Here is a 12820-nt window from a genome sequence, read left to right on the forward strand (position 1 = left end):
CATGAGAGTCTGCAGTTCCATCCATGCTGTCCCAAAGGGTAAGAGATCCTTCTGTGCCACAGCTTCTTTATCCACAAACCTACTGATGGGCACTTGGGCTGTTTCCAGATCTTATCTGTTGTAAACTGTGCTGCTGAGAACATAGGGGTGCATAAAAATGTAAAAAGCTTCTGCAGAGCGAAAGAAACCATCAACAAAAGGAAAAGGGAGCCCGCTGTATGGGAGAACATGTTTGCCAGTGATAGATCTGATAAGGGGTGAGTTTCCAAAATGTATCAGGAGCTCAGACATCTTCACAAAAAGGAGACAAACAATCCAATTAAAAAATGAGCCAAGCACCTAAATAGATGCGTCTCCAAAGTGGACATACAGATGGCCAAGAGGCATGTGGAAAAATGTTCAGAGTCACTAATCCTCAGAGAGATGCAATTTAAAACAACAATGAGATGTCACCTGGCACCTGTCATAATGACGATCATCCACAATTCTTCAAGTGACAAGTGCTGGCCAGGATGTGGAGAAAAGGGAACTTTAGCACCCTGCTGGTGGAGTGCAGACTGGAGCAGCCACTGGAAAGCCGCTGGTGCCTGTCCAGGCTCTAACTGTCTCCCTTCTTCCCTGGTCTCAGCTGCTGCTGACTTTCAGCCTCTGTCTGCTCCTCCACGTGCTCTGTCTTGTTTTTGAGCCAGAGTGAGTCCCGCAGGGGTGCAGCTCCCGCCTGTTGGATTCGGAGGTGGAGCTGCCTAAAGGGGCAGGGTGAGCTCCTGGGTTCTTCCCGTTCAAGTGTGGACCCCGCTCCCTGTCTTTGCTGAGTCTGTGTGAGGCGCTGGGCATCAGGGGGTCTTCCCAGCTGCAGCCCAGGGATCAGCTGGCAGGGAGGGTGGAGGAGCGGCCACCTTCACACTCTGGCCCTGGACACTGGAAATGTGCTGCTGCTTCTGGTAGCAGGGAGTTAGACAGGAGCGGCTAGGGCGGGTCCTGCCCTGGGGCCCGGACAGGGGCCCTGCCAACCTGGCTTTCAGATGCCCCTCTATGGGCGGCCCAGCAGCCTGCCCACTGCCTGTGGGCATGCTCAGAGTCAGAGAGTTCCTGGCCCACAAGCTCAGAAGAAGCTGGCATGGCCTCAGTGCCACTAATTATAATAAAATTGGCACTGTGATTTTGACAACCCCCACCCCCCGGTGCTTAACCCTTTCCTGTTAGTCAATCATCTGAGATGCCAAAGAAAGTGTCCTCCCAGAAAATCCCTCATTTAACCCCTATAACCCAGGAGTTGCAGTCACTGTCTCACTGGTTGACCTGCTCCTTAGCTGGAGTGTATTGTCAATAAATTCTCACTTTTTTTTTACGCTTTGTCTCTCGATTGAAATCTTTCCCTCAAGGGGACAAGAACAAGGTCTCCTCATCTCTTGGGGAACACTTCAAGCGGGTGCTACACCGATTTCCCTCACAGCCCAAATCTGGGCACCAGCTCTACCTTCTCACGCCTGAGATAGGTCAGGCTCCAGTGCAGGACCTGTGTGAGGCCTGCAGTTGGCTCAGGGCTCACTGTCACTCGCCCAGCCCTCCCGCCTTGCTGCTGGATCTCCCAACAACTTCCAATATTTAAGAACTCTGAATATGAATCCATGTATGGCTACAGAGATTTTCAGGGCAAGGTGGCAGAACGGAACACAACTTTAAATTTTTTCACCCGGGAAGTATCATGAAAAAAAGCCAACAACCCACCAACCCGAAACCACAAAGTTTCAGTGTAAAAACAACAGCCAGAAACCAAAGAATGGAAGGAATCATAACATTGGAAAGCTGTTGGGCAATCCCAAAGGCAGAGCCATGTGAATCCAGAATAGTCCTTTTACTGCTGCTCCTGCGTCGTCCCCACAAGTACTAGGGGAAGGAGCAAATGCAAGGCACACAAATCCTGTGCCATGTCAACCAGAGCCCTTTAAGCCATCACCTGGGAAGAAGCAATGTAAAGATGGGGCCTGCACCCCGAGGCAGAGCTTTGAGAGAGCTGCCTGAGCAACTCACAGGCACTTCTCAGTTGGGGCCAGACAGATACTCCTCAGGCTCTCAGTTCCCAGCAGTTCTATTCTCTGAAAGTCCTTTAGGGTGTCATCTCTCCTACCACTCAGTCAAGGTGGAAGGCATGCAAGCGGAGTCATTACCCAAAGTGACAGTAAGAATTTTCTCCTCATTCTAAGGTCAAACAACATCTAAATAGGGGAATGAATTTGAAAAGCTGCCAACTTACTTTTGAGAAAGAGCTAATGGACCTTCAAACGGGAGGTCTTTCCGGATTCCCCTTGCTTCCCCACACCCACAAAGGCCACTTGGGAACCTGCAAGTGGCCTACAGGACTGTAAAGGAAATGAGGATGTTGAGGGCTCTGCGAGCTGCGCAGCCTGCAAGCAAGAAACACATTGTTAGCTGGGCCAGGTACAGAGAATGTGGCTACCGAGACTCACCAGGGCAGGGCAGGGCAGGGCAGGGCAGGGCAGTAATCCCTGGTGCCTAGTAAGGGTAAACTGGGAAAACAAGAACCTTGTCCCCAGGGTAATCTCTCCCGCCTAGCATATTGCTGGTCACTCAGTTTAAGACCCCCCTGAGCATTCTTCCCGAAAGATAACATCTAGGCCTCAGTTGCATTTCAGGCCAGGCCCATATGAAGAGCAAAACCTCAGGAGTAGATACACTGACTAAGACCCCCGCCCTGACAGGGACCAGTCAGTGGAGAACGGACCCTGCAAGAGCACACCTGGGAAGTTGATGAATATATTGTATTGAGATGCTTCCCTGAGGCCTCCAGTAACATGCCTGTGCCTGCAAGAAAGAGAAATATGCTCAGGACAAAGGACCCAGGTCTTTTCCCCCCCAGCACCATCTCCATCCCTCTGAGGGGACCCTAGGAGACATGCAACTAAGGGAGCAATGGGTAGTCGCAGCTACTCTCAGCCTTACCCCCAGAACCTGTTGCCCAAGGTCCCCGAACCTGCCTGTCTCCAAGGCCCACTTCTCTCTTGTTTAACTGTCCCAGGTATGTTTTTGCTGACATCATGGACCCAATAGCCTTTGGCTCAGGGCGGTGTAGCCCTTCCCTTTGGATATCCCACCCCCCACCCCTTTCCCTCAATAAATCGAATTTTTCGTTTTCTACCGTCTGACATAGCCGGTTAGGTGCCCACCTGGCAACACGGACCATAAACCTTCCGCGCAGTCCAGTTGGTTAGAATGCCGATCCCACACCCCAAGGTTGTGGGTTTGAACCCCAGTAGGACACACACAGGGCTCAACCAATGAATGCATAAATCAGTGGAACAACAGTTGATATTTCTCTCTCTTTCCCCTTTCCTCTCTGTAAAATCAATAAGTAATAATTTCTTTTAAAAAAAGAAAAGAGAAACATTCTGACTGCTTGTCTCCCTGCAGCAGCACACTGCCCCAAGAGTGGATGCCCCGCCTGAAGTGGGGCGTCATTTCCTTCTCTAAGACACAAAAGCTAAGGAAGTGGGCTTAGTCAAGTCCTGGGGCCAGTTCTTTCCAGGACAGGGCCTCTTTGCTGCTTGAAGAAGTAGGTGGAAGGCACCAGACTTCTTTGCCTGGAACAGAAAGAAGCCTGCCCTCTGCAGCCTGGGTGGATGTCTTTGCTGCGTTGGCCGATAGGTGGCTGTGTTCCTGTGTAAATGTGTTAATGGTTCAAAATCAAATGGACCTGCTTTCAGTCCCTCACAGCCATGGTGACAGCAGTGTAGCAGGGGCATTCCTCGGTTCAGAAAGCGCTCCTCAGCAGAAAACACAGCCTCTTAGGAGTTTCTGCAAAACCTAGAACTGCCCCTGAGCTTCGCTCTGAAGTGCCACTTTCTCCCCTTGAAGGGAAATCGGTGGCTGGAGACCACAAAGGACCAGGGAGCAGCGCACCCGGGGCGCAGGTGGAGGAGGCGGCGGGGGGTCAGCGGGCTGGGCGCCTCCACCCGGCGGCCAGGAAACAGTTGGGACATGGAATGGGAAGAGTGGGGTGCAGAGGAGCAGGGGGCAGGGGCCAGGCGTCCTGTAGCTGCTCTGCCAGAGAATCAGGGAGCCCCCCTTCCCAACAACACACAGACCCCACTCATCCTCAGTGTGAAGACTGAGTCTCCGTCAGCCTGTGCACAGCCCTCCCCAGAAGGTCCTTTCTTGTCTTTTGTTTTGGATCTTCCCCTGAGAATATTTGTGTTTGGATTGGAGAGAGAGAGAGGAGGGGGGGAGGAGAGGGTGATGTGAGGGAGAAGCAGGGATGTGTTGCCCCCTGTCCCATCCCAGCTGACCCTGCAGCCTGGGTGCGGTCCTTGACCAAGAATCTAACCCGCAGCATTTGCTGTACAGATGACGCTCCCACCAACGCAGCCACCGGGCCGGGGCCGGGAATCTTGAACGCTTTTCATTCAGTTTCCCGTTGCTTAAACGTCTTTCACATTACCCCGCGGTGAGTGCTGTGTGCAAAATGAAAATTAGCCCCCTGGTCGTTGGGGTTCAGCGGGGAGAGCGTGAGCCCACGCACCGAAGGGCCTGGGCTTTGACTGCAGGTCGGGGCGCATCCACGGGTTGCGGGGTGGGTTTTGGCTTGCGGGAGGCAGCCAGTCCATGTGTCGCTCTCACAACAATGTTTCTCTCTCTCTTTCTCCCGTTCTCCTGCCCCTTCCTTTCCTCCCGTCCACTCTCTCTAAAAATAGGGGAACGTCATTTCATATGTTTAAAATTTTATATTTTGTTCATCATAGATACTTGTCTGCTGATTTTCATTTCTTAGTATGGCATGCGAGCGACTTTTGTCTTCATTGCGTAGGTGTGATGCTATCTTCAATTCTGTGTGAGTGGCCCAGGAGTTAGCTTTTGAATTAGTGTTTTGATCTTCGACAGGTATAAACCTAGTTATGTCTCATTTCTTATCATCATCACCACCCAACTCTTTTTTGGTGTGTGTAACCATTTTCCTGTTCTTTACCACTTTTTTATGTAATCATTGCCTTCAAATAATATCCCCAGAGATATTCTGAATGTGAGGAAAGAGGGATTGTTTAGCTCCTTTCTGCCATTCACAAAACAGCAGTGTTTTGTCAGGAAACTTTCTTCCTTGTTGGTTCTCTGCAAAATGTAGTCTAAGATTTCTCTCAATTATGTGGCAGGGAGGGATCTAAGGGTTGAAACTGGGACTCTGTTCCTACACAGTCCTACAGACAGTCCCCCTCCTAGAGTTGCGATTGGCCGGGGAAGCTCAACAGGCTCACCCCAGAGTGTTAAAGAAGGTGCAGTCAGAGCCCCGCTGGGCCCGACTACGGCAGGTGGAATGGGCACCATTCAGATTATTGCATGTTAGGTAAATCCGAGAGCCAACTCTCATTCCCTGTGTTCTGATTCTCAACTTGTAATTTGCAGTTATCATTTTATGTAATCTGTACATTTCCTGTGTGATCACTAGGAAAGCTGTCTCCATTGTTTTGAAGAGGAAATGAAAGTGTAATGTTATTTCAATTCAGGAGCCACAGACCGATTTTGTCAGAAAGTGAAGCTTTTATATGAGAGAGTATGTAGGTGTACTAAGAAAGCAGAAAGTATGTCCTACTGCCTTAAGAATATCTTTTGCTGGGCATGTTAAGTTGCAAAACAAAAACGTTCTCTGCCTGGCCTACTCAGGGGTGATAGGAAAATAAATAAAATAGTTTCGGACCAGGAAAAAAAAGCGGGCTGTTTCTCTTCATTAATAAGATGACAGGAAAAGTCAGGAATTAAGGAAAAATATTTTGACTCTTGTGATGCTGAAATTTGCTAAAATTCACTGACGTTGGTACATGAAGTCTAGCAAAGGGCTTATTTCACTGCCCCTTTCTGACTGATCACTGTGAAAGGATGGATTGATACAAATCTTTAGAGCAGGTGCTGCTTAGGGAACAATTGGTTAAGTGGCCTCTAAATTCTTTCCAACTAAAGAATAAAAATTGCTTTACACATTTTATCAGGATTCTAATCTGGGGGGAACCAAACACAAGCATGTCTTTCCCATAGCCTCATCCTGCTTCTTGCAGATTCCTTTCTCTCATGAATACGCGATGCCTGCAGATGGGGCCGTGACTCCCCTTGTCTGTGATTCTGCATGTGTGATTTGTCCTGTGAGCACAGGTAGCAGGTCTTCCTTCCTAGGAAGGGGTTGAGAGTAAGTGTACATGGCAATTTCACCTCTGTCATGTATGACTCGAACTTGAAATATCTGGGCACAGTGTGAACTAGCGTGTGGTAGGTGCCAAATGAATGATGCCACGTGTCTTAGAAGTATAATACACAGATACTGCAAGTATCCCCAGCAAACAGCACAAGGAATATGCATTCACTGAATGTACGTGAACCTAATAGCCATGTAGAACCCAAAACCATAAACAAGCAAAAATGGTTTGCCCGGGACCTAGCAGCCTCCCTGGGGTTGCCTTCTAGTCACCACCTCAACCAGCTCTCCTGGCTCCTCTCTGCGGAGTGCCCTCTGTGGCGATTGTTTCCGCCAGGCACACTGACATGCTCTGTGTGTGTATTTACTGCTTCAACCCTGACAAAAGTCCTATGAAAAAATACTATAATTGTCCCCACAGCGAAGAGGAGGAAAGCCAGGAGCACAAGTGTGTACCTTATTTGTCAAGGTCCCACTGCTGTTCAATAGAGTTGGTGCCAAGCCCCAGCTCTGGGTGCAGAATCACATTCTTCTGTTGTTGTTAATCACCCCCTGATTAACAATGGATATTTTTCCATTGACTTTTTTAGAGAGAGTAGAAAGGAGGAAAGAGGGAGGGAGGGAGGGAGACAAAGAGAGGAGAGAAATTCCATGTGAGAGGAACATGATTTGTTGCTTCCCCACCTGGGATTGAACTTGAGGGCCAGGTACCTGCCCTTTTCTCACAGTGGAACTCGGGATGCAGGGGACCCCGCGCTATCCTCTGAGCCGAACAGGCCACAGCCTCAGTCATTCTTTAACCAATACGCAATGCTGTGGAGAAGATGACAGTCGGAAAACAGTTTGATTCACGACAACTTGGTTTATGGAGCATGACCACTGACCTCTACATCACATTTTTCAGAGGCTTTCACACATACCCTTAAAGATCTTATTTCCTAAATTGTGTCTCAAAAGGCAATAGAGGGCGGGAGTTTCAGAGAACAGACTTGCCCGAAGGCCACAGCTGGTAAGGAACAGGGTGAGATTTGAGCACAGAATAGATGGGGAGCCATTGTTTCCCCCCTCTTCACAGAGAGGAGGAAGGCGGGGCCGGGGGGTGGAAGAGCTGTGGTCTCCCCTCTCCCCCAGGCCTGGCTCAGCTCTGATGTGCTGCTGCTGTCCCCCCATGAAGGCCCAGCTGCCCAGGTGTCTGCACTGGGTGTTTAGATGCTACTCCAACTGGAAACCCTTGGGAGAGGAGGGCCTGGGGTTTGAACTGCCCCTGTGGTGCAGATCTATGACCCGTGTTCTAGAGAAACAAGAATTAGGAGGAGGAGTGAAGCACAAGTGAGCATGGCATAGACCCTGTGAATTTGGGGCTTCAATAGAGGTGACTGTGGGCACCTGCTGTGTCCTTACAACTCACAGCCACCTTGGGGGAGGGTCATGGTGTCCACTCAGATACCCGCAATTTCACATAATATGGACGTCTGGGATGTTCTTAATTGTCCAACATTGTATATAAACCCTGTGGTGTTCCTCCTTGTATATAGGAAAGACCATTTTGACTAAAAGAAAACTTACTTTAAACCCTTAATCACTCATATGGTTTTCCAGAGCATGTTCCGCGGTGGGCGTGGGGGGGCTTCATGTCAGGTTGAAATGACATAATTCACACACAGTCCCTGTGGCTATAGCTGTACTGGTTAGCAATCCACTAGGTGTAGCAATACTTTATCTTAGATGCTTGTGTTTGTTAATTGTATGTGTCAGTTGGATTGACCCATGAGGTTTGGGATAATTGGTCAAACGTTCTGAGTGTGCCTGGGATGGTGTTTTGGGGTGAGATTGACATTTAAGTAGCTGAACTGAGTAAAGCTACTGTGCTCTCTAATATGAGTAACCCTGAAGTAACCAGTTGGATGCCTTCATAGAACAAAAAGGATGATCTCCCAATAAGAAGCTGAAAAAATGTATCATTTACCTAAATTCATAGAGATGCCACTCAAGTTTTTGTCTCTCCCTTTTACTCTGTGCTCTTAAGTAGAAACCTTGAAGCTGAAACGACAACAGAGCCAGAGCACCCGTGCGTGGGGCGGGCACTAAGGAGGCTGCAGGAGGGGATGGTATGAGGGGTGAATGCAGTCACTAAGCAGGACTGGGGACAGGGAGGGAGGAAGAGGAGCGGGTGCCAGCATCCGCCACCAAATGCCCTGTATCTTCCCGGCTTCTCCCTACACGACCTCTCTCGGATATTTCTGCCACTGCTCCTTGCTGATGGAATAGAACTCAGTACAACCCTGACATAAGTACTGAATGTCTTCCATGTTTTCCAGGACTCTTCTCAATTCCTTGGAATTTCCAGCTTTTGATAGGCACTTTCTGACTAGTGCTGTCCTAATGACTTTAAAGGACAAGCACTGTTGCCTGGCTGGGGTGTCTCAGCGGTTGAGCATTGACCCATAAAGCAAGAGGTCAGCGGTTCAATTTTGGGTGAGGGCACATGCCCAGGTTGCGGGTTCGATCCCCAGTAGGGAGTGTGCAGGAGGCAGCCAATGGATGATGTTTCTCTCATTGATGTTTCTATCTCTCTATCCCTCTCCCTCCTCTCTCTCTACAAATAAAAATAAAAACCTACTTTTAAAATAAAGACAAGTCCTATTGTGAGAAGGCTTTCTATAGAGGAAAATATGCCCAGGTTGTGGGTTCGATCCCCACTAGGGAGTGTGCGGGAAGCAGCCAATGGATGATGTTTCTCTCATTGATGTTTCTATCTCTCTATCCCCCTCCCTTCCTGTGTCTCTAAATATAAAAAATTTTATATTTATAATAAAGACAAGTAGTATTCTGAGACAGATTTCTATAAAACAAAATGTGCATTTTGTTTTTCAGAATTAATGAACTCAAGATGCCTCTGATAAAAATTTAATAAATAAAGCAAAATGCAAAGTCAGTAACATAAAAATGTAAACTAATTTTGGAAATTATAGTACAGGGTAAGGCAGATATTGATCATAAGAATATATCACTATGAGTACATTGAAAAAATAAATTAATAATAAATAAATACATAAATGAATAAACAACAATAAATAAATAACATTAGTGCAGACACCTCTTAGGAACTGATATCCCAGGAACTGAATTTTCGAACGTTTTCTTGCTTAATCTGACAAGACATTTGTTGAATAAAGTTCAATCCATTCTCTGATTAAAGCAGAAATCAGAGCCTTTGACATGACCCAACACTCATGTGCAAAGGTGATCTGGCCCTTTTGTCACCGAGGATCATTTCCAGGAGGAGGCAGGTCTCGGTCCTTGTCGCTCAGCCTTTCCTGCAGGGTCCTTGCTGAAGAGAAGGCCCTCATGACTTCCACTCTGACCACTTCCCAGGCGCAGTCGCTGTGTCCCTTCCCTTTGAGGTAGAGCCGGATGCCCTGGAAGTAGCTCTTCAAGGCCCGCGCAGGGCCCCGCGTCGCCAGGGCCGAGCCCTCCTCGGCCGTCCCCTGCCCCAGGCAGGCGTGCAGGTCCCCCAGCTGCCGGTGGAGCCCCGCGCCCAGCTGGCCCAGGAGGGTCGTGTTCCAGGCGGCAGGGGGGGGCGCTGTGAGCAAGAGGTTGAAGACCTGCTGGAGCAGCTCGTGGAGGACAGTGGCGGCCTGGGCCCCCTGCACCTCACGGCCCTCCACCGTTTGCCTGGGGAATCGGAAGTCTTTTCTGTCCTTGAGACACAAGAAAGGGGACATTGTGCTCATTTGGCTCAGAAGCACTAAGTTGTCCCCGCTGAGCAGGACGTGGTGCTGAGGCAGGTGACAGCCCAGAGACCCCCCGGGGCCACAGCTGAGCAGCAGCAGGGCCGAGAGGAGAGAGAGCAGGAGGGCCATGGGCGAGCGAGGGCGCTGCTGGCCTGCTGAGCTGGGCGCCTGCTGAACAGTCTGGGACCTCAGGTCCTCCAGTGACCTTCTTTCTAAGCATGGCCTTTAAATAGGAAGCATGTTTTCCCTTTCTAGACTCTTCTTTCTGTTTTCCCTTCCTTTTTTTTACTTTCATTTGAGTTCTCCTTGTGGTCTAAGAGGATGTCATCACTCTACACTATTGGTTTTGCCGTTGTAATTTTCACACTAGATTTCAGATGTGTCCATCCAAGAGGATACATATCGGTCAAATGAGAAAATTCTTAGTCCTAAAAGCAGAAGTGTATGTAGGTGTGTAAATACTCCCACATGTGAACATTCTCATGTATATACTTTATTACATATATTGCTCTTCTCTATTAGCAACAAGATGTGGCCTTGAGCCCAGCTGGGTTGTCTGAGTGGTTGAGTGTCCACTTATAAAGCAGCAGGTCCTCGTTCAGTTCTTGGTATGGCACATGCCCTGGCTGTGGGCTCCGTCCCAGCAAGGGGCCTGCAGGAGGCAGCAGATCAAGGATCCTCTTATCATTGAAGTTTCTCTCTGTCTCTCACTCCCCTTCTTCTCTCTGAAATCAATAAAAGAATATAATAGAGGCAGTTGGCTTGAATGTGGGCAACATTTGTGGCCTCCTTCCTTTACATATGGAGCCAGGCTCCCTCAGCCCTGGGTGTGTATTTTGTCAGGAACTTATCGGACCATGTATGGTAAATAAGCTCCTTAGAACCAAGGACTGGGTTTTGTTTACTGTTTCATTCACAGCAGAGGCTGAGATTTGAAGTGAACCAGTGTCTGGGATGTTTCTGTTCCCTCTGGCTCTCATTCATGCAGGTCTATGTGTTTATGTGTCAGGGGGCCACTAGGTCAGGACTTCTATCCACAGTGCCACTTCTTTCCAGCGTTTTGTAACTGGTCCTTCAGGTTCCTCAGACTGTGCCAGTCTCCACAGCAGGAATCTTCTTTCTTGGCTGGTGATGCCCTTGGGGAGATTCTAATATCAAGATAGGTTTTCCCAGCACCACCTCATTCACAAGTTTGATACGAGCTCTAGTAACCGCTTCCCTCTCAAATCACAGAGTGTCCTCAACGCAAACACTCCTGGACTCACTCCCGGAGGGCAGACTGACCCCATTGTGAGGTCTTTATGCTTCCCTCGAAGTGGAGAGGCTTGTGTCTTTGCTGCAAAACAGTCTGTCAGGCTCCTAGCCCTGCTCCCTGAAGTGTTTGTGTGAAGGACCCTGGTTCTCAGTGGTGGCCTCCTGCTCTCAGAGCCATTACCCAGATAGCAGGAAATCTATAGACCTAAACGCTGTGAGCAAAAGTTTATTTTGTCTTTTTAGGTAGAGGAATTAGTGATCCAATTGCATGTATTTTAACTTTAGAAGGCCAATCATTTTTATTTGCCCAGTACAGGTATCATTGTTAAATTCTTCAGTTAAATTATTGAAAACATGCTCAAAGTTTGTTAGCTGAGCACAGGACATTCAGTGCCGTCCCTCAATGGAAAATTGTAGAACAGAAAGTGGTGAACTCCAGCTGTTCATCGAGTCTGTGAGTTTCCTGGGGCTTCTCTGTTGGTCCATCTCTGCCCCATGCTCAGAGTGGAGGGCAGTGAGGCCCAGGCTGCTAGGTCAGGGAGAAAGAGCCTCCTTTCCCCTCCTGACTCGCTGTGTTTCATTTTAATTTCAGTGACAGCATAGTTCCTCAGAGAGGTCTTCTGGTTGTGGTCTGTCTTGCTCCTCTGGCATTACTTCCTCCTTCATCCTGAGGCTCATACGAAGGGACGGAAAAGAAAGGCAGAGGCGCTTCACTGTTTTTCTCTAAGTTTTCAAGATTTCAGATTTTTCAGTTCAACTTTCCCAGGAAGCAAAACTGGCAGTTGTTTGTGGGGGGAAATAAAACAAATATAATCCTGGATGTCACAGAAGTGAAAGAAGGGAAGGGACCTTTGTGCTGACAAAATGACCAAGTGTAAGTTGGCAAAATTCTCTGTAGCCCACTTGAGGCCCTGGTGCCATGGCAGAGGGAAGGACGGAGGCCAGTGCTGAGCCCCCAAAGGCAGGAACTGGCTGTCTGGGCCAGAGGCTCCAAGAGGCCCCCTGGTCAGTGACCAGCCCCTCATTTCCCTTTCATTTAATCCTCATGGCACCAGCTCTGAGGACAGAAGGGAAGAGTCCCAGCCACCAACTCTCGAGGCACTGGCAACCCCGACCCTCAAGGTGGATATTAACCCTGGCCTGAGGGCTTCATCTAGTTGATAAATCCCCTCAGGCAATGAAAAGATTTCCTTGAGGAATCCAGAATTAAGAGAAAGAGAGTTGGATGATCCTAAAATGAACGGTTCTTAATCTAAATAATAAGGATGGAGCTATGTTATTTCTTTCTTTATTCATTTTAAATTTATCTTTACTGTTGAAAGTGTTACAGTAGTCCGACTTTTTCCCTCACTGCACCCCTCCACCCAGCATCCTGCCCCCCCAGGCCTTCCCCGCAGTGTTGTGTGTGTCCATGGCTTTTGCGTATATGCATCTAAGTTCTTTTCTTAATCTGTCTCCCCTCCACTCCCCCAGCCAGCCTTTCCTCAGAAATTCATCAGACTGCTCCATGGTTCTATGTCTCTGTATCTATTTTGTTCTTCAGTTTATTTTGTTCATTAGATTCCACATATGAGTGAGTTCATGTGATACTTGTCTTTCTCTGCCTGGCGTATTTCACCTAGCATGAGAGTCTGCAGTT

General features: G+C 48.6%; 1 protein-coding gene across 1 annotated transcript; it reads right to left on the bottom strand.

Moving 5' to 3' along the window:
• Window positions 1-9453: 9453 nt before the first annotated feature.
• LOC148091783 (interferon omega-1-like) lies at window positions 9454-10056 on the bottom strand. The gene has a single exon (XM_087823124.1). It carries the CDS (start codon window positions 10054-10056, stop codon window positions 9454-9456), a length of 603 nt encoding a protein of 200 aa, XP_087679250.1.
• Between the last annotated feature and the right edge of the window lie 2764 nt (window positions 10057-12820).

This window comes from Miniopterus natalensis, chromosome 12 (genome assembly GCF_054644295.1).
Source record: "Miniopterus natalensis isolate mMinNat1 chromosome 12, mMinNat1.hap1, whole genome shotgun sequence".
Classification (NCBI taxonomy): domain Eukaryota; kingdom Metazoa; phylum Chordata; class Mammalia; order Chiroptera; family Miniopteridae; genus Miniopterus; species Miniopterus natalensis.

Coding starts and splice junctions, on each gene's coding strand:
- LOC148091783 (XM_087823124.1), bottom strand. CDS start 10,056: ATGGCCCTCCTGCTCTCTCTCCTCTCGGCCCTGCTGCTGCTCAGCTGT.